The following is a 20,875-nucleotide window of genomic DNA, read 5'->3' as shown; positions in this document are numbered from 1 at the left end:
TACAGGTGTGCACCACCACACCCAGTTAATTTTTTCTATTTTTAGTACAGACAGGGTTTTGCTATGTTAGCCAGGCTGGTCTTGAACTCCTGGCCTCAAGTGATCTGCCTGCCTTGGCCTCCCAAAGTGCTGGGATCACAGGCGTGAGCCACTGTGCCTGGCCTAAATTTTTCTTCTTTAAGACGGGGTCTCTCTCTCTCTCTGTCACCCAGGCTGGAATGCAGTGGCACAATCATAGCTCACTGCAGCCTTGAACTCCTGGGCTCAAGTGAGCCTCCAGCCTCAACCTTCTAAGTAGCTGGGACTACAGGCTGATGCGACCATGCCCGGCTTGGCACAGGATTTAAATATGGCCCTGGACAGGTCACTGGCCTTCTCTGGCCTTCCCAGGTAAGCTTGGACTTTCTGGGACGCTTCAAGTTCAAATCATCAGTGGTACAACTGTTGAACAATATGAGGAACGCTGCGGGTTACTGGGCCTGTGTGGACCCGTTTTGGATTCTAAGCTGGGTCCTGGGCAGAAGTTGGAGGCTGGGGCAGCTGCAAGCAGGACAGGCAGGTGGCCAGAGGGCCCAGCAGCTTCAGCACTGAGGACTGGACTGGGTCGCCATGCCCAAAGGAAGGATAATTACTCACTTCCCACTCAAGAAGCAGATGGCAGAACCATTTTGGAGGAGCATGGCTTGGGGCCTGGGACCTATGTTCATGCGGTCCAGACAGAGATCCATGAGAGTTAAGACTCTTTCTAGATATCATGTAGCACTTCTGATTACAAAACTTTTGCACATGGTCTCCTCTCTGCTTTACAACAGCTCAGGAAAGTAGGCCCAAACATCCACTTTAATAGATGAGGGAGCTCAGAGGGAGTAACCAACCCCTCCAGGTCACACAGCCAGGGACGGGGTTGAGCCAAGGTTCAAACCACTGCCTTGGTTGTTGCAGATACATCCCTGCAGACACCTTTATTGAAGAGGGACCCTGAAGGCTGAACGGCCAACACAGAAGAGGAGGCACTTGGGAGTAAGGGTGATTTATGGCCCTGGGAGGGCCCAGTGCAGGTAGGATGGGAGCTAAGGTAAGGCTGGGCCATGCATAGCTGCAAGCAAATTTCCTTAAAAAACAAAAAACATTACTTTGTCTAAATCTAAAGTTTGTGGTGGCATTCACGTCCCATCATAGCCCATCTATCCAGACTCATTTGCCTGGGATCCCCGTCTTGGGACTAGTGGTCACTGGCCTGCTTCCTGGTCAGTTAGCTTCCGGGACTAGGGGGAGGTGTAAGGAGCCTAGAGTGCAAAATTTAAGAAGCACTCACTCTCAGGGGAGTGCAGGTGCAGGGTAGCGACGGCAGGACTCTAAGAGTGAGTCTCTTTCCTCCCCGTTTCCCCGTCCTACTTTCACTCTAAGCATTTAGTTCCCAGAGGACAGAGACGACTTCTTCATTAGAAGACCCCGGGGGGTCCCCAGCCCTGAAGGGCTCACTGTTGGAGCTAAAACATTTGCCACTGTTCAGGCTCATCTTTCTTTCCCCAGTGAAAAATGGCCTAGGTTGGGAAGGGCAGGTTCGTGTCTACTGCGTGATCCAACCGATTCTGGTTCGCCCAGTGTCTAGACTTGTGCTTTGCCAAGAATAAGCAGCTGAGATGGGCGGATAAACCTCAATGTCCCTGCAAGATTCAGGAAGTCCCAGCCGGAAAGTAAAGGACGTTTAGTTCCATGTATTGTTTTCTTTTTTACATGCGGGGCAACACACCTGGACAGTGTCGATGGCTTGCTCCAAGCCACACGGCCGCATAGGGACAGGGACTGGGCTGCATAACAAGTTCTTCGACGCTGTGATCTAATCAAGGAAAACCTGGGACGCAGCTACTGGATGAGTATCGAGTGTATCGACGCTCTACTTACGAGGACTGGAACAGTGAGCAGGATCAGTCCATTGCTTTTGCCTATCTGCTGAACGCTGATTGGTCCCCGTTTAGGAAATGGAAAAAGGGGCGTGCACGCGGGCGCCGCTGCGTGAGGGGCGCGCGGCGGCAGGGGAAGCAGTCTCCTTCCAGAAGACCATGGCGTCGCTCAAATGTAGCACCGTCGTCTGCGTGATCTGCTTGGAGAAGCCTAAATACCGCTGTCCAGCCTGCCGCGTGCCCTAGTGAGCGGGGAGGTCGCGGGGTCCGGGGGCGCGGGTGTCCGGCCACGGCGGGAGGGCAGGAGGGCGGGCGGGAGCCGGCGGGCTGCTGGGGGGGCCGCGGACCCTCGGGGCTGACGCGGCTTGTGGCCTCTGTTGTTACAGCTGCTCGGTAGCCTGCTTCCGGAAGCACAAAGGTGAGCCCCGTCCCCGCCAGCCCTCGGCCCCCTCTGCGCACGGGGCAGCCCCCACGTCCGGCCTCCCTCTTGGGGCATGGACCCTTGGGCTGCGCTTCCTTTCCCGCCTCGGGTCTCCGCGGGTTCTGCAGGAACCTTGCTTCCTCTGACTTGGTCCCTGGTGTCCCTATGTGTCGGACAGTTCCCTCTGTTGTCCCTGCCTGTAATCGCTCTCAGGGTTTTGGTCAGTAGCCATTCTTCTACCCCGCTCCTCCTTCTGCGTGCTAGTCTTTCTTGCTTAGAAATAGTTTCCGATTGCTTTTCCCACCGAGGTCTACTCTAGCAGTTTCTTCCTCAGTATTCTGATGTAGCCCCTCACCATTTGGCTGAAACTGCGCTAAGTTTAACATTTTCACTCGTGTAAATAATGTCTTGTTAGAAACAAAGAGGTAAGTCCATGCACAATACAAGGAGAAGTCCTTGATTTGTTAAGAGAAAAAAAGAAGTAAGTTCTGTGTATGATGTGAACACACTTTTGTACAGTTAGAAGTGACCTGGCCGGGCGCGGTGGCTCACGCCTGTGGTCCCGGCCCTTTGAGAGGCCAAGGCGGGTGGATCACCTGAGCCCAGGAGTTCGAGACCAGCCTGGCCAACATGGTGAAACTCCGTTTCTACTAAAAATACAAAAGTTAGCCGGGCGAGGTGGCGCGCGCCTGTAATCCCAGCTACTCAGGAGGCTGAGGCAGGAGAATGGCTTGAACCCGGGAGGCGGAGGTTGCAGTGAGCCGAGATCGCACCACTGCACTCCAGCCTGGGCTACAGAGCCAGACTCAGTCTGGAAAAAAAAAGAAAAAAAAAGTTTGATGTAGGCGGGGCGCGGTGGGTCACGCCTGTAATGCTAGCACTTTGGGAGGCCGAGGCGGGCGAATCACTTGAGCTCAGGAGTTTGAGACCAGCCTGGGCAACATGGCGAAACCCGTCTCTATAAACAAACAAAGCCAGGCGTGGCGGCCTGCGCCAGTGGTCCCAGCTACTCAGGAGGCAGAGGTGGGAAGATCGCTTGAGCCTGGGAGGAGGAGGTTGCAGTGAGCCAAGATCGCACCACTGCACTCCAGCCTGGGAAACAGCAAGACTGTCTCAAAAAAAAAAAGCTTGATGTAGATTCTTTCAGTTTATTTCCACCCTTGTACCAATATACAGAACTTTTTTTTAGCTTTTAGAATCTCAGCAATGAGACTGTACGCAACATCCTCATTTGATTTTATATGTTGGGCACTTTTTAAAACCTAGTGCATACAGGCCGGGCGCAGTGGCTCATGCCTGTAATCCCAGCACTTTGGGATGCCAAGGTGGGTGGATCACCTGAGGTCAGGAGTTCGAGACCAGCCTGGGCAACATTATGAAACCACATCTCTACTAAAAATACAAAAATGAGCTGGGTGTGGAGGCGCGCGCCTGTAATCCCAGCTACTTGGGAGGCTGAGGCAGGAGAATTGCTTGAACCATGGAGACGCAGGTTGCAGTGAGCCAAGACTGCACCACTGCACTCCAGCGTGGGCAACAGAGACTCCATCTAAAAAAAAAAAAAAATTAAAAATAAAGACTAGTGCATACAAGTTCTAGTTCACTGATTTAAAGGACTGTATGTTATTTCATTATATAGTTGGTACGACCGTTATTTATATAAAGCCTCCTATTGGTTGATTTTTCTTTTTAATATGTGTTTTTAATTGACACATAATTGCATACAATTTGAGTTACGGTGTGATATTTCAATACCTGTATACAATGTGTAAGGATCAAATTAGGGTAATTAGCATATTCACCCCAAATAATCATTTCTTCATGTTGGGAACATTCACAATCCTCTCTTGTAGCTATTTGAAAGTATAAATTGCTGCCAACATGGTCACACTAAGGTACTGTGTAACACTAGAACTCATTCTTCCCATCTGGCTGTAATTTTGTATCCATTAACCAACTTCTCCCTAGCCCCCTACCCTCTACTCTTCCCAGCCTCTAGTTAACACTGTTCTGCTCTCTACTTCTGTGAAATCAACTTGCTTAGCATCCACATGTTAACAAGAACATCTTTCTGTGCCTGGCTTATTTCACTTAACATTATGTCCTTTGGGCTCATCCATGTTGCTGCAAGTGACAGGATTTCATGGTTTTTTATGGCTAATATCCAGTGTGTATATGTACATTTCTTTATCCATCTGTTGGTGGATTCTTAGGTTCATTCCATATCTTGGCTGTTGTGACTGGCAGTAAACGCAGGAGTGCAGGTATCTCTTCAGCAGACTGATTTCATTTCCTTTGGATATATATGCAGTACTGGGATTGCTGGATCATATGGTAGTTCTATTTGTAGTTTTTTTTAGGAACCTCTATGCTGTTTTCCATAATGACTGTACCAATTTATATTCCCAATAACCGTGCAGTGTATAAGAGTTCCCTTTTCTCCACATCCTTGCCAACATGTTATTTTTTTTCTTTTTGACAATAGCCATTCTTACTGTGGTGAGATGATATCTCATTGTGATCTTGACTTGCATGTCCCTAATGATTAGTGATGTTGAACATTTTTTCATGTACTTGTTGGCCATTTGTATGTCTTCTTTTGAGAAGTGTCTGTTTGGGTCACTTGCCCATTTTTGGTTTTTTTTTGAGACGGAGTCTTGCTCTTGTTGCCCAGGCTGGAGTACAGTGGCACGGTCTCTGCTTACTGCAACTTCCGCTTCCGGGGTTCAGGTGATTCTCCTGCCTCAGCCTCCAGAGTAGCTGGGATTACAGGTTCCTGCTGGCTGATTTTTGTATTTTTAGTAGAGACGAGGTTTCACCATGTTGGCCAGGCCATTCTTCAGCTCTTGACCTCAGGTGATCCACCTGCCTTGGCCTCCCAAAGGGCTGGGATTACAGGTGTGAGCCACCATGCCCGGCCCATTTGTCCACTTAATTTTTTTTTTTTTTTTTTTTTTTTTTTTTTTTTTTTTTTTTTTTTTGCTGTTGAGCTCCTTGTGTATTCTAGATATTAACCCTTTGTCAAGTGAATGTTTTGCAAATATTTTCTCCCATGCTACAGGTTGTCTCTTCACTCTGTTGTTTCCTTTGTTGTACAGAAGCTTTTTTGTGTAATAGAATTCCATTTGCCTGTTTTTGCTTTTGTTGCCTGTGTTTTTGAGATTTTATTTATAAAATCTTTGCCTAGACCAATGTCCTGAAGCATTTCCCCTGTGTTTTCTTATAGTAGTTTCAGGTCTTACATTTAGGTCTTTAATCCATTTTGATATTTACATATGGTGACAGATAAGGATCTAGTTTCATTCTTCTGCATATGGTTATCCTTACAGTTATCCTATTTTTCCAGTACCATTTATTGAAGAGTGCTTTTTTCCCAGTATATGCTCTTGGTGCCTTTGTGAAAAGTCAGTTGGCTGTAAATGTGTGAATTTATATCTGGGTTCTCTATTCTGTTCCATTGATCTATGTGTCTATTTTTATGCTAGTACCATGCTGTTTAGATATTATAGCTTTGTAGTATATTCGAGGCCAAGTAGTGGTGATGCCTCCAGCCTTGTTCTGTTTGCTCAGGATTGCTTTGGCTATTGGGGGTCTTTTGTGGTTCCATATTAATTTTAGAATTTTTTTTTTGAAATTTCTGTGAACAGTATCATTGGTATTTTGATAGGGATTGCATTGACTCTAGATTACTTTGGGTAGGATGGTCATTTTAATATTTATTTTTCTTATTGGTGGATATTTATATTAATTTTGCCTTTGTTGCTGCTATAGGCAGTGTTAAAGTGGTATTTAATAAATAATAATTTTTATCAGAAATTTCTAATAGCCACATCTGTTGTACGCTTTTCATTTGTCTTTTTATTTTTATTTTTTTGCAACAAAGTCTTGCTCTGTCACCCATGTTGGAGTGCAGTGGTGCTCACTATAGCCTTGACTTCCTGGGCTCAGGCAATCCTCCTACCTCAGCTGCCCAAGTAGTTGGGACTGCAGGCGTGTGCCACCATGCCTGGCTTATTTATTTTTAATTTTAATTTTTGTGGAGATGAAGTCTCACTGTATTGCCTGGGCTGGTCTTGAATTCCTGGGTTCAAGTGATCCTTCCACCTTGGCCTCCCAAAGCGTTGGGATTACAGACGTGAGCTACCCGTGCCCAGCCTTTCATCTTTCTTGATTCCTATGAATATCTGCTATGTTTGGCTTCTCCTTTCTTGATATTCTTCTTTGGAGGCTGAGAAGATACCGCTCTGTGGTATTCTTTCCTCCCTTTCTCCCTTCGAAGTCCTAACCAGGCCTGACCCTGTTATAGCTTCTGAGGTCAGATGAGATAGGGTGCATTCAGGATGGCACAGCTGTAGATTCTCGTTTTCTTTTTTTTCCTTTTTTCGAGACAGGGTCTTGCTCTTTTGCCCAGGATGGAGTGCAGTGGTGTGATCACAGCTCATTGCACCCTTGGCCTCCTGGGCCCAAGTGATCCTCCCACCTTAGCCTCCTGAGTAACGGAGACAAACTATCTATTTTTCATAGAGACAGGGTCTCACTGTATTGCCTAGGCTGGTCTTGGACTCCTGGGCTTAAGCAATCCTCCTGCCTCGACCTCCCAAATTGCTGGGATTACAGGCAGGAGCCACTGTGCCCAGCGTCTCCTTCCTTTTGCTAGATCTCTCTCTTGAAATTTGGTCCTTGACTTTTATTCCTAGGTAGGTGATCTCTCTTTCACTTTAAACTTTTTTTTTTTTTTCTTGCTGACATCCAACTCTTTAGCTCCAGCCTCTTTTTGAGCCCCTTAGACACAAATGTATTTTGGGGTCAGGTACAACCCAGAAAATTCACCTCTCCTTCAGTCCCTCCTGCTGTATTCCTTACACATATAGCATAGCCATAAAGTTAGACCTGGATTCCAAATCTGCCTCTGCTACTTACTAGCTGTGGACCCCAATGGACACGTTTATTACAAGAAAATTTAATCCTTTCATCTATAAGTGGAGTTAACAGTCTCCATGTCATGGGGGCTTTGTAAAGGTTCATTGAGTCACTATGTATCTCACTGTGTACCTGGCATAGTGCTTGGCACTTAGTCACTGGCAGCTGTTGTAACTGCCACCTACCTGACTAGAACCTTTCTGTAGCATATTGTCCAATCTACATTTTAAGTCTCTACAATCTGGTCCTGCCTTTATGTCCTCAGAACCCTTTCCTGTGACTTCATGCTCTGTTGATTCTCTGTCACCCAGGCTGGAGTGCAGTGGCACAATCACAGCTCACTGCAGCCTTGACACACTGGGCTTAAGTGATCCTCCTGCCTCAGCCTCCCAAGTAGCTGAGACCACATGCGTGTACCACCATGCCTGGATGATTTTTTTTATTTTTTGTAGAGACATAGTCTTGCTAGGTTGCCCAGGCTGGTCTCAAACTCCTGGGCTCAAGTGATCCTCCCACCTTGGCCTCCGAATGTTAGGATTACAGGCATGAGCCAGCACAGCTGGCCTTCTGTTGACTGTAGTTCTTTGGTGGTTTTGCCTCTAGTTTTATCCCATCTGGTATCTGGTTTACAACAGCTATTTCAAACACCCCAGTTAATTGTGGTGAGAATTTTGTAAGATTCAGCAGGGTAGGAAGGATGGGGACAGGTTCTTGGGGTGCATGAATGAGTCCTGCTTTCTCAGCCTGCTGGTGGTTTTCCTTAACCTCCCCCTTGCTTTGATCTCTCACTTCTTCCACATTCCTGGGCACCCACCCACATCCCTTACCCCAGACACTTGCTTCCTACCTAGATGCTAGCTTGGTGGGGAGGTGCAGGCTTGTCGCTGAAATGGAGGTAATGTGGGCCTGGGATTTGTGTCTTTTTCAGAACAGTGCAGCCCTGAAACTCGTCCTGTTGAGAAAAAAATAAGATCAGCTCTTCCTACCGAAACCATAAAGACTGTGGAAAACAAAGGTGGGTTGGTTGACTTCAAACAAGGCTACAAGGGACTTCACATAGAATAAGTCAAAAGGAAGGAAAAGGGGAGAGTGGGGCTGGTCAGGGAATCCAGAATAGCTTCATTGGGAAGGAACAGCTTCCTTAGCCCTGAGCATCAGGAGTGGGGGCCATGTCATCATGGATGATACTGAGGCAACAGCCTGAAAGCAGTATTCAGGAGAAGAAAAATGGGCAGAAGACAGAGATGAGAAAGGCCATGGCTGTGGTTTGGGGGTTTGCGGTGGGCCCTGCTGGCAGGAGCCTTCTCTAGCCCACAGCTGCTGGTCTCCCTCCATGAATCAGGCTGGGGCTGTCAGTTCACCTGAGCTCAGCCCAGGCAGGAGGCTTTCTTTGTCCTAGATCATCTCGCTGCTGCTGGGGGTTCAGAGCTAACAGCAGTAGTGGGCTGTCGACCCATCCGTCCAGCCATCTAAACGTTCTTTAATACCTCCTGGGTGTCATGCACCATGCCAGACTCTGAAAGCAGCCCCTCTGGTGCCACCAAAGAGGTATTGAACATTCACTCCAAAGGCATGGCCCATTTTTGCCCTTTGAGAAATTTCCAGGTTGGGTTCAGGCAATGCCAGCAGTTTCTGCCCATGCTGAAAGCACAGGAGATTCTGCTTGGCTGGTTTTTACAGAGCATCCAGTTAACTGGCCCATCACGGGGTTGGAGCCGTGTTGAGGTGGGGATGGGTAGTAAGTTATTAGACAACCGGGGTCTAAGCCTAAAGACCACAGGACCACATATACTTACTGTATATCCACATATACTTACTGTAGTAAGGATGTGAACACTAGGGTGCATTTGTTAAAATCACCAATTCTTTCACTTAGCCTCCCTCTTCTAAAAAAGGAGTGTTAGTATAGTCACAAACTCTGGAGAAGAGGATTTTTTGTCTGTACCTGTTTGAATACCCCTATCACTATCACATGTGCATGCACACATTTTTATCCTGTTGAAGTAGTGGTTAAAATCTGGTGCCCAGGCCTCCTTTTTAGTCATGAGCCATTGACTGTTTTGTATTCCTTAGATGATGATGACTCTATAGCTGATTTTCTCAATAGTGATGAGGAAGAAGACAGAGTTTCTTTGCAGAATTTAAAGAATTTAGGTAAGTCTGTGCTATGCTTGTTTGTCAATCATTGAGATACATTTACTGTGTTTTAAGGATTGTGATTTTTAAAAAAGTTATTAAATCCTTGAATAAGTATGGCATGTAGGGCTCTTACTATCTAGCCACATAATCTGTAAACATACAGGGTTTCACACCTCCCAGCCTGCCCACACCATTCCTTCTGCCTGGAATCCTGCTGGTCTTGTGGGTGGGCAAAATTCTGCTCCTCCTTCAAGCCTTGGTTCAAGTTTTCTTCACTCAGCTAAGCTTTTCTTGACCTTTTGTGTCTCTTTCAGAATTAGGCACTTTTTTGGTTTCCCATAGCAACTTGGACTTATTAGTAATAAATCACTGTTACATTTCATGGTAATTTGTCTCTCACATACCGATTTGTACAGCAGGGACCTGTATTCCCAGATCCCCAGTGCTCAGCTCACAGTCCAGCCCTTAACACAAACTGGTTATCACATGATTTGATTTAGGGGGAAACAGGTGTTGCCATTTTTGTAGCACTGCTTATTCAGTCCTTACAACATTCTGTTACATGTGCATGGGGTCTGTTAATTTCATTCTTCTCATTTCACAGAATCATGTTAAAAGGTTATGCTTTGCACTTAGTCTCATGGTAACGATTAGTTAGACTGAGTTTGGAGCTGAGCTGGTAATAGGTGTGAAAAATTTTACAGACTGTAAAGTACCATGCAGGTATTATTGTTGGTTCCCTGCTACTGGTGCTGCTGCACGCCAAATCGCATGCTTAGACATCATTCAGAGTATTTCGTATAGCTGTCTTCACCACTGGCAACTTTTTATGGCTAGAAAGAAAGAAAACATGCCAGCAGCTTAATGCTACTATTTGCTTTGTGATTGTGCTGATAAAGCATTTTTTTCTTAGCTGAAGTGGCACGAAGTTACAATATTTACAAAGATACCAAGAACTGGTTATGTTACTGCATTTAATGTGGAAATAGTTTGATATGCTGATCTTAACTTTCATTTTATAGAGGTGGGGTCTCGCCATGTTGCCCAGGCCGGTCTTGAACTCCTGAGCTCAAGCAATCTGCCCACCTTGACCTCCCTAATTGCTGGTATTACAGGCATGAGCCACCACGCCTTGCTGATAGTTTTATTACACTTGAAATATTTCTTCACTTTTCAGCCATCTCCATGTGTTTCCACTTGAACTCAGACTGGCTTTTTTTCTTGTTAATTTTTAGGGGAATCTGCAACATTAAGAAGCTTATTGCTCAATCCACACCTCAGGCAGTTGATGGTCAACCTCGATCAGGGGGAAGACAAAGCAAAGCTCATGAGAGCTTACATGCAAGAGCCCTTGTTTGTGGAGTTTGCAGACTGCTGTTTAGGAATTGTGGAGCCATCCCAGAATGAGGATTCTTAAGATGGATTATTGTGCTGCTTGCTCAAGTGTGTGCTTGACTCCTGGAACCTGCCTGCTCCCTCTCCCAGGAGACCAGCTAGTTGTGGGAGGGCGGGGGAGGGGGGGGAGCGGCGGGGAGCTCAGGCAAAAGAGGTTTCCAGGATGCAGATTAGGTCATGCAGGCCTTTACTGGCATTCATGTGGCTCATGTTTCAGGCAGACATGGGGTCCTTAAGGTGGCAAGTCCTTTATGGAGAGAAAACTTGACATTCAGATGATTGTTTTTAAATGTTTTACTTTTGGTACAGTTGATAGACATCATAAATGATATCAAGCTTTACACTTCATATGGAGTTAAACTTGGTCAGTGTTAATAAAATCAAAAGATGTGATTCTACTGTACATTGCATTATTCATAATTTAATTGTTTGAAATTACATTAAATAAATCAACTAATTAAATACTAAAGTTTTGTTCCTTTTTAAAGGAAATAACCACAAAATTTTTCCCAGCCCAAATTCCAGCGCCAATTTTAGGCCAACTTTGGCTGTTTTCTTCCAAAAGTGCTTATGTGGAATTGGGGTCCCCAATGTAGTGACAGACAGTCATGACTGCTGCTGAGTTTGATGTGTGAAGGTAGTGAAACGTGGCCCTGATGTTTCTTAACCCTGGTTTGGTAACTACCAGCCCTGACACCATCAGTGCTTGATGTAGCCTGGAGCCCCAGGCCCACTGATGCACTGGGCACGGGGCCCTGGGTCGAAGGCTGGAGCCGTCACTGTTGTTCACGTGCATTTGGAGCACTGTGGGAATAGTCTGGCAGCTGTGTGCTGATTAAATGTCTTTGGCAAGGCAGGGGGCAGGAAAAGGCCTTGTGGAAACAAAGGCACCAAGGATCACCCCAGCCCAGTGAAGGCAGAAGAGGTCACATGTGGATCAGCCTGTGTCTTTCCAGCAGGATCTGATTAAAGCCTGTAATGCTGTAGGGCGAAGGTTCAGGGCAGATGTCAGCATACCGCAGTGGAGACTTTCTGCAGTGAAACTTTATCGATCCCTAGAGGGGAGAGAGAGATGCAGCTTTAGCACCAGTTCCTGGGAGTGCCAGGGCCTAACAACCCCACAGAGCAGACGCTAAAAATGCAAGGAGGTATGGACAAGTACTAGTACTGGGGGCCACAGCAGGATTAAAATAGCATTACATCCACTCAGTGTGAGACAGATGAGGAAACCCTAGGAGGAGGCGCTCCCTAAGAGGAATGTCTGTCACATTCCTATGACTGCTTAAAGCCAGAAGAGCAAAACATTTACCCTTCTGTTTAGCAGGCCTGTGGGTTTTCATGGGAGATTTCATCCAGATTAAGGCTTATATAGTAATTCCTCTGAATGGAAATTTGGTGTTTCCTTCTGCCTTGTCATTTCACTTATTCCTTGCTATGACTCCATGCAGTAGGTTAAGTATTAGCCCATTTTATAGACAGGCTCCGAGAAAATGTGTCTTAGCCAAGATCATCCAGTGAATGGGGCAGAACCAGGACCCAGACCCTGGGGTTCTACCTCCCAGTGCAACACACTTTCACCTTTCCTTGGCCACTTTATTTCTATGAGGCCTGGCTTACTGGGGTAACTCACAAAGCCCTGAGTGACACTGACTTCCTGAGTGTGCTGGCTGACTTTTCCCTGGATGCTTATATAAAAACAGCTGGGTACGGTGGCTCACACTTGTAATCCCAGCACTTTGGGAGGGCAAGGCAGGCAGACCACTTGAGGTCGGGAGTTCGAGACCAGCCTGGCCAATATGGCGAAACCCTGTCTCTTAAAAATACAAAAAGAAATATAGCCAGGCATGGTGGCACATGCCCTGTAGTCCCAGCTATTCGGGAGGCTGAGGCAGGAGAATCGCTTAAACCCACTGCACTCCATCCTGGGCAACAGAGTGAGACTCCATCTCAAAAAATTAAATAACATGGAGAAAAAAAACCCACAGAGAACTTGGACCACTGACCCTGCTTGTCATTTCGTCAGCTACAAAAGGAGAAAAACCAAGCAATACAATTTGAGGAAAACATGGTGCCAAATCCAGTGCCATTTGAGGTAACAAACTCCTCACAACCCAAGTTGTGATGTGGGACTAATTAGATTATTTGCTCTCAAGTCTTGGGTAGTTTCTTTTTTGCTACATCTCGTGAATTTTTCCTCTTTTCTGTAATTGACCTATTATTACCCTAAGCCAAACTTTTTTTTTTCTTTTAGACGGACTCTCATCCTGTCACTCAGGCTGGAGTGCAGCAGCGCAATCTCGGCTCACTGCAACCTTTCCCTCCCAGATTCAAGCAATTCTCGTGCCTCAGCCTCCTGAGTAGCTGGGACTACAGGCGCCTGCCACTACACCCAACCAATTTTTGTATTTTTAGTAGAGATGGGGTTTCGCCATGTTGGCCAGGCTGGTCTCGAACTCCTGACCTCAGGTGATACGCCCGCTTCGGCTTCCCAAAGTGCTGGGATTATAGGCGTGAGCCACCGCTTCAGGCCCTAAGCTAAACTTTCATCACCTCCTGCTCCTGACTCATCTAAAGCCTTGGTTCTCAGTGTGGTTCATGGAGCATCAGAATCAACTGGGAGCTTGCTAGAAACGCAGCACTGCATTTGGAAATGGGACTAGATTAGAGATGCCGAAATAATTAGAAGCAGTTTTTAAAAAGATAAAGGGCTCTGGAAGATTCCCAGTTATAACAAAGTAAATAATCCAAATCTTCAGCTGGTTGGGACGTGCAGCCCTCTGGTTTACCTGGTAGGGTTAGGGACGGATCTTGTCCCAGCCTCAGTCTCACTCCCGCTGTGAACTTGTAGGCTTTGCTCCTACTGTCCTCAGGAACAAAGCTGTCATGGCCATCACACACAACGTACCTGAGGCAGCGCTCGGATGGACGTGACACCAGCCTGGTCTTGTGCTGTCTGGACAGTGTAGCTACTGGGGCTGCCCCTGGGGAGCTGGAGGCAAGCCCAGACCACTAATTTCCTCTGAAAGCTGCCTACACCCATAGCCGTATTGGCCAGGACCAGTCCCAGGGGCCAGAGGCGGATTATTGCCTCCAGGAGCCTGGTCTGCAGTGGCGAGGTGCTCAGGGAACAGGGAGCTTGAGAGAAGTGTTTTTCTTCCACACCATCCAGCTCTTTAGCAGCAAGGCAGGCCATTCTGATCTTAAAAAGCAAACATCCCTTTATAGCTTTAGATTTATCTAGCCCTCTTAGCAGAAAATGGAAATCAAAACTATCTTTAACAAATCATCTTAAGGTGAACTGAAGGTAACTGGTTGCAAACAGCTGGCTGCCCTGAACCAAACTGGTTCCATATGGCACAAGTCTATACACCCCAGGCAACTGTGCTTAGGCCTTACATATGCTACTTGAAAACAAGGTAACAGTCCATCAAGATATAACTGATATGCCATAAAACCCAGTCTTCTAAAGTGTACATCCCAGAGTTTGGTATATTCCCAGAGTTGCTTATACCACTCTTTACCTACATAACCACCCTGCAGGGTAGGTGTTACTGTGCCCACTGCATACACGAGGAATATGAGGCTCACAGAGGCTGAACAACCTGCCCAAGGCCACCTACATTGCAGTGGCAGAGCCAGCATTCCCACTCGGGTCCATCTGGTCCCCAAAATTGATCCACTGCCCACCCCGACTTCTTGGGTCTTACTTACTCTCCACTTCTGCCATGCACGCTTGATGACTGTGGCAGCTGCATGCAGCCTCTGGATGTGTTTCCGAGTTAACCAGGAACGAATGGCTAAGAGGTTTGCCCAGAAACAGGAAAGAGATAATAAAGGGGCCATTAGAGCTGTCAGTGACTTGGCTGCAGCAGCACCACAGTTGCTGTCAAAGTTTCAAATACGTTTTTTTTTTTTTCCAATAAATTGCTACAAATAAGGTTCTAAAATCAATACATAAGGCAAAAATTGACTTTTAAACATTCCTTACACTGCCCACACACTTGAATACACCTACACAACACAGTGAAGGGGCATTGGGGAGAAGGACTGGCTGAGGGCCCAGCAGTTACTTCCTGTCTCAGGCTGGGTCCAGGTCAGCACCCAGGGAATAGGAGAGGTCTGGATTGTCTGTGCCTTTAAAAACTTTTTTTTTTTTTTTTTAAATCCTCGTTGAATTTGTTCACTTTATGCATCCCTGATCTCACATCACCATATACCCAAACACTGATACAATTAATAGATGGTGGTAATTTTTATTCCCTTCTCTACAATTTCAGCATATTCTTTTTCTTTTTGTTTCGTTTTTTTTTTTGAGACAGGGTCTTGCCCAGGCTGGAGTGCAGTGGCACGAACAGCTTATTGTAGCCTCAGTAAGGCTGTAGCTTCAATCTCCCAGGCTCAAGCAATCCTCTTGCCTCAGTCTCTGGAGTAACTGGGACCACAGGCATGCGCCACCAGGCAGTTAATTATGTTTGTTTGTTTTTTTTTTTTGCTCTGTCACCCAGGCTGGAGTGCGATGGTGCAATCTCAGCTCACTGCAAGCTCTGCTTCCTGGGTTGAGGTGATTCTCCTACCTCAGCCTCCTGAGTAGCTAGGATTATAGGTGCATACTACCACACTTGGCTAATTTTTGTATTTTTAGTAGAGACAGGGTTTTGCCATGTTGCCCGGCTGGTATCAAATTCCTGGGCTCAAGTGATCCTCCCACCTCAGCCTCCCAAAATGCTGGGATTACAGGAGCGAACTACTGTGCCCAGCTTCCTTATACAATTTTTTAATGCCTAGCCTACACACACAGAAACACACCTTAAAAGGATGGCATTGCCCTTAATATGTAGTTTGACATCTAGGTATAAATATCATTTTGGAAGTGGTTCTCCATTAAATTTATAATATTCTTCAAAAACACTTAGCTGCATCATAGGGATGGTCCAGTCCATCATCTGGCCATGATGTCACCACTGTTAGATATCTGGGTTCTTTCTAACACTTTTCCTTTTCAAAATAAGACCACTATGAACATGTTGGTTAATACATCTTTTCATTGGATGAACTCCTTTTGGTTTTTACCTTCTCCTTAAATTCATTCCAGCCCTAGAGCCCAGCAGGTAATGGTCTGAGTTGTCATAAAGGGAAAAAAAGTTGGCCTAAACAGCTGTCAGGGTCTGAGAAAGAGGAATTAAAGACAATGTTTAGCCTCCACTTCTTACAGAGCACCTTTGTTTGTGGAGTGACTTGGTTTCCACTGAACTGGAGAGACGCTATGGGTGAGGGGGACAGGGAAGTTGAATCGCAGCACACCACAGGGACGTGCCTTCCCTGTGGTGAATCCCAGCACACCACAGGGACATCTCTTCAGGGTGGGACACAGCTTCAGGAGATGAGGACTCGACGAGCTATGTTTCAAAGGAAACCAACATCCTGTGGGGTCTGTGTGCAGTGCTGACAGGTGACTTGCCCACTTACCTGCCTGGATGAGCATGACGGCCCGCCGCTGCCGCTCCTGCTCTCGGTGCCGGTGTCGCCTCCAGCCACCCTGGATGCAGCGGGCACACTGCTCCAGCACCCGGGCACGCCCACATTCCAGAAGCTCCAGCTGGGAGAAAAGGCATCCATTGAGGACAGCCTCTTCTCCCCCTGCCTCCTCCTGCTGAGGAGAGCACACAGCTTGCCTCTGTAACCTCCTCATCCCCAAACCAGCTCACCATGGAGTCAGTCATGAACACCTTGGTCCTGCCACAGTGCATGGGGGCTGGCATGGCCTCAGCCGAGTCACCAGTTACGGCTGCTGCCTGAGTTAGGACCGGCAGAGTGTGGAGAATGTCCTGGATGAGAGGTTCAAGCGTGGCTTCCTCGCTGTGTGGACACCATTCTGGGGGAGGGAGATGGCCCCATCAGTGCATGGTCATCTCTACATGCCTCTGCGGGCTGAAGAAACTGGCTTTGGCCTCCCTAGCATTCTACAGGTTTCTTTCCTGCTGTTCTTGGCTCTAGCCATTTTCTCCTCGTTCTTCTTTTGGAGGAAGCCACAAACAGCCTCTCTATTGTCCCTCAGGGTGCTGGCTGTTCCGTGGAGCCTTGGAATACCCACTTGAGCCTGTGTGTCCTGGGGTGTCCCACAGCCTCTACTGCCATGAGTCCCTTTGGGCAGGCTGGCAGAGGGTGCTTGACACCTGGAAGGGTGACTCCTTCCAAGCTTGGAATCCCAGGCTGCTCAGCCAGCATTTGTTTCCAAGGCCACAAACACATATCCTGAGGGCCAAACAGGGCAGCTATAGGCCACTCCCTCAGCCCCGACCCCTCAACTCCCCGCCATGTATGGGAAAAGGGAGATCCAATCCCAGCCCTTAGTTTGGGAATCTTCTACTGCAAATAAAAAGAATAAATTAAAAAATAAATTAAAAAAAATCCCAGTCCTGCAAAGGTCCCGCGTCCCACTGCCTGCCCTCCCGCAGCTCGCAGGGCTGACTCCTGGAGAGGGAGGATTTACCTGAGGGCTCTGACCACCTTAGCTGCCCAGTGCCTCTCTGGAGACAGAGGCTGCCAAAGGAGACACCACAGATGAGAAACAGCAGCAAAATCAACCAGGGGCCAGAAGGGCTTTGGGCAAGAGACATGGAACAGGACAGCAAACCATGGAGAGGGAGAAGAAAGGAGAAAGGGTGAAAGGAAAGTGAAAACTGCCCAGGAGGAGAGGAAACAAAGCAGGATTGCCCCAACGGCTGTGAGGGGCCCAGGGTAAGGCTGGGTGGGAGGGGCAGCATTGCTGGGCTGGGGTCCTGCCGAGGCGGGGCCCCCCAGCAGCCTGTCCTTGGCCTGTTCTCCCTCTGCCTGTGTCTGGGCCCTGTGGCTCCCACAGCCTCTCTTTTATCTGCATGCTGACAACCCCCATATGAGGGCCTCCAGATCTTTCCCTTGAGACTAAAGCCTGCCTAAGTGCCTTGCAGACTTCTTCACTGGACCTGCAGGACAAGTCACCCATGCCCGGGCTCTTCAGCCTCCCTGAACCTCTTTTCCTCTTGCTTTTCCTCACTGCCCAGGCTAAGTTAATTTACTCCTTTCCTCTCCCTCTACATCTAGTCAAGCCCCTACCAAGACTGACCAGTTTCTTCCAACAAACATTTCCCGACCGTGCCCACATTTCTTGTTTCTCTCTATTGGGGCAACTTTGCAGCCTCACTCCCACGGCCCTCCATGGTGCCTCCAGAGTGGTCTCCAGAAAGTGTGAGGCTGATAGAGTCATTTGCTCCCTCCCCTGCAGTGCCTGCTCATCTGTCCAGAGAATAAAGTCCAGATTCCTTGATGGAGCCCTACCTGCCACTCCAGCCTCACCTGCCCCAGTTCTCTGCCTCAATGAACCAGCAACACAGAACGGGCTGGAGTTCCTCATACCCACACTGCTGCCTCAAGCCTCTAGGCCTGTGTTCAGATTACATCTATCATGTGGACCACTCATCACCTGGCTAATCCAATTTATTCTCAGATACTACCTCCTCCAGGAAGCCTTCCCCAATTCACACCTCCCTAGCACCACCCACAGCATCCTGCTCATAGCTCTGCCTTTCCACTTTCCATACTATTTGTCTTTTTTGAATCTGTTCCCCCACTGAACCAAAACCAGGGCTGTGTTTTATTCATCAGTAAGCCCCAGCCCCTAGCCCTGAGACAGGGCACAGGGTAGAGGCTCAGTAAATTGTGGTTGCACAAATGACTAACTCATGGGTCCCACTCACCAGGGAGCCCTTTGGCAGGATATGGGCTGTCGGGGCGAGAGGATGTGCGAGGACGAAGCCTTCTTAGTAACTTGTATCGTTCTACAAAGTTTTGGTGAGAGACCCTGGAAACCAAAGCAGGCAGAAGGAGAGAATTACTTCATCTGTGAGCCAGGTTAACGGCTCAGGGCTCAACAGAAGTTATTCTATTTAATCTGCTCAACAACACAGCATGGTGCTGCCCTCCCCGAGTATCCCCACTGAATGTGAATGTGGTTTTGAAGCGATTTCTAGGATCACTTAGTTGGAAACCCATAAAGACCATTTAAAATGGGTCTGCTCTCCCTGCTGCCTTGGCCTACCAACACAAAGCATCTCTTGTGTTAGCAGGGGATTTGCGGGCTGCCTCCCTCCAAAGGGGCTGACAGGCCTCTCCCCAATTGGACCACTCCTATGATGCAGACATGCTTGGCCACATCTCTCCTCTGACCTCTCTGACCCCACAGTCTCCTCTTCCTCCCCCAGATCTCCCGGCTCCCCATCAAGGCAACACTTCTCAGACAGCTGATGGCACCTGATACCTGCACTTCCTCCCAATTGCTTGTCAGCCCTCCTGAGTCTGGCTTCTGTCCCCAACATTGTACCAATGTGGCTTTTGTCACAGCCATCAGCTGGGTACAAAATAGCGCACAATAAGTGAATGGATAAACGAATGGATGCTGCTCCCTAGTTCCCAGTTGACTTCTACAGACCAGCCTCTTTCTCTTCATCTCCACATCTCACTCTGGGTTGGGCAGGCTCTTGCCCGATGAGAGTCCTAACCCCACTCTGCACTGGCCCTGCACTGTGCCGTGATCAAGCCCACTCACTGGATGGGGAAGCCAGCAGCACTGATATGGATGGTCTCCACGAGGCCACAGGCCTCCAGCTGGGTCAGGACCTGCAAGGGTGGGGAGACAGGGCAGGCACCTGCAGCATGGGGCCAGCAGGCCAGAAATGCCATTCTCTCAGCCCTTCTTCTTAGGCCCTGGCCAGTGCCGAGCTGCAGGCTCTCCCAAGGCTTGGCTAATGGGGGTATCTCCTTGGGGCAGTGAGAAATCGAGGGACCTTGAAAACAAATCTCCCTGCTAGAAAGGGTCCTGGTGGTCCCAAGTCCCCCTCATCCAACGCATGGCTTCTGATACAGCTGAGGCAAGTGATGTCCTGGCTCCATCTCACCCTGCCTTCAGTGTAGTCTCACTACCACACAACCCAGCCCAGGCAAATTTCCAGTTTGGATTGTTTTCATTGTCTGCAGGCATTAGAGGGTGGCTCACAGCTGAGAGGCAGGGAATATTATACTATGAAGATTCTTCTGTGACCTGAATCCAGGTCTTTACCACAGAGCTGAGTTGTCCTGGCTACAAACCGGAAGGCCACATCTACCAGGTCACACCTTTAGCAGTGCCCAGCATTCACCCCTCATCCACATCCCTCAGAACCTGCAACCCCAAGAAAAGGGCAGCTGCTGGCTAGAGTGCTTTCGTTAGATTAGCAAAAAATGATACCGGCTGAGTGAGGTGGCTGCTCACGCCTGTAATCCCAGCACTTTGGGAGGCTGAGGCAGGCAGATCACCTGAGATCAGGAGTTCGAGACCAGCCTGGCTAATATGGTGAAACCCCATCTCTACTAAAAATACAAAAATCAGCTGGGTGTGGTGGTGCATACCTGTAATTCCAGCTATTTGGGAGACTGAGGCAGGAGAATCACTTGAACCCGGGAGGCGGAAGTTGCAGTGAGCTGAGATTGTACCACTGCACTCCAGCCTGGGTGACAGAGTGAGGCTCAGTCTCAAAAAAAAAAAAAAGAAAGAAAAAAATGATACCTCCAGTGAGAAATGGCTGCACTGTGCGGGGACTGTATGGTGATGCAGACTTTCAGCTAATCACAAGACACCCATTCCTCTGGGCAGCTTCAGTCTCTCATCAGGGTACATGGCTCAAAAAAACAAGATGCACTGGAACTTGCCTCCCTGGCTAGGCTACTATGCACAGACCACATAACCATACATGCCTGCCCTGCCACAGCAAGGGAGATGGGTCCTCTCTCATGTCACGCCTGGCCGGAGAGACCACCTCTGTTCACTCCATTTGGAACAGATGTCCTGCCCTTCATCTCTCCAGGGCCTTGGCCAGATGGGGCTTGGTGCAAAGCAGCTTTGGCCCGGTGTTAATTACCTCCTCTTGGAGGAAGGTCTGCGCCTGGCCCTGGCTGTTGGGCTTGATGCAGCGAATGTAGTGGGGCGTGGTGCTGTGTAGGACCTGCAGAAGCTGCTCCAGCGAGGCCTGCAGATGAGAGACCATGGGGTTAGGCAGGGAGAGGGGCTGCCCAGAGCCATCAACTG

At 48.1% G+C, this 20,875-nt stretch overlaps 2 protein-coding genes across 2 annotated transcripts in view; one reads left to right on the top strand and one right to left on the bottom strand.

Moving 5' to 3' along the window:
* Window positions 1-217: 217 nt before the first annotated feature.
* Window positions 218-11,248, top strand: LOC129017033 (zinc finger HIT domain-containing protein 3). Its single transcript, XM_054457039.2, has 6 exons — window positions 218-390; window positions 943-2,149; window positions 2,291-2,322; window positions 8,174-8,260; window positions 9,319-9,399; window positions 10,620-11,248. Exons 2-6 carry the CDS (start codon window positions 1,983-1,985, stop codon window positions 10,799-10,801), a joined length of 549 nt encoding a protein of 182 aa, XP_054313014.2. The 5' UTR covers window positions 218-390; window positions 943-1,982; the 3' UTR covers window positions 10,802-11,248.
* Window positions 11,249-11,537: 289 nt separating this feature from the next.
* Window positions 11,538-20,875, bottom strand: part of LOC129017026 (unconventional myosin-XIX-like) — a 38,118-nt gene continuing 28,780 nt past the window's right edge. Inside the window, 9 exon segments of the mRNA XM_054457017.2 lie at window positions 11,538-11,712; window positions 11,715-11,834; window positions 13,685-13,978; window positions 14,491-14,576; window positions 16,246-16,375; window positions 16,485-16,651; window positions 18,513-18,616; window positions 19,361-19,431; window positions 20,709-20,816. Of these exon segments, the coding sequence (XP_054312992.2) occupies window positions 11,677-11,712; window positions 11,715-11,834; window positions 13,685-13,978; window positions 14,491-14,576; window positions 16,246-16,375; window positions 16,485-16,651; window positions 18,513-18,616; window positions 19,361-19,431; window positions 20,709-20,816 (1,116 nt within the window). The 3' untranslated portion in view covers window positions 11,538-11,676.

This window comes from Pongo pygmaeus, chromosome 19 (genome assembly GCF_028885625.2).
Source record: "Pongo pygmaeus isolate AG05252 chromosome 19, NHGRI_mPonPyg2-v2.0_pri, whole genome shotgun sequence".
NCBI lineage: Eukaryota > Metazoa > Chordata > Mammalia > Primates > Hominidae > Pongo > Pongo pygmaeus.
This window is presented reverse-complemented; position numbering and strand designations above follow the sequence as displayed.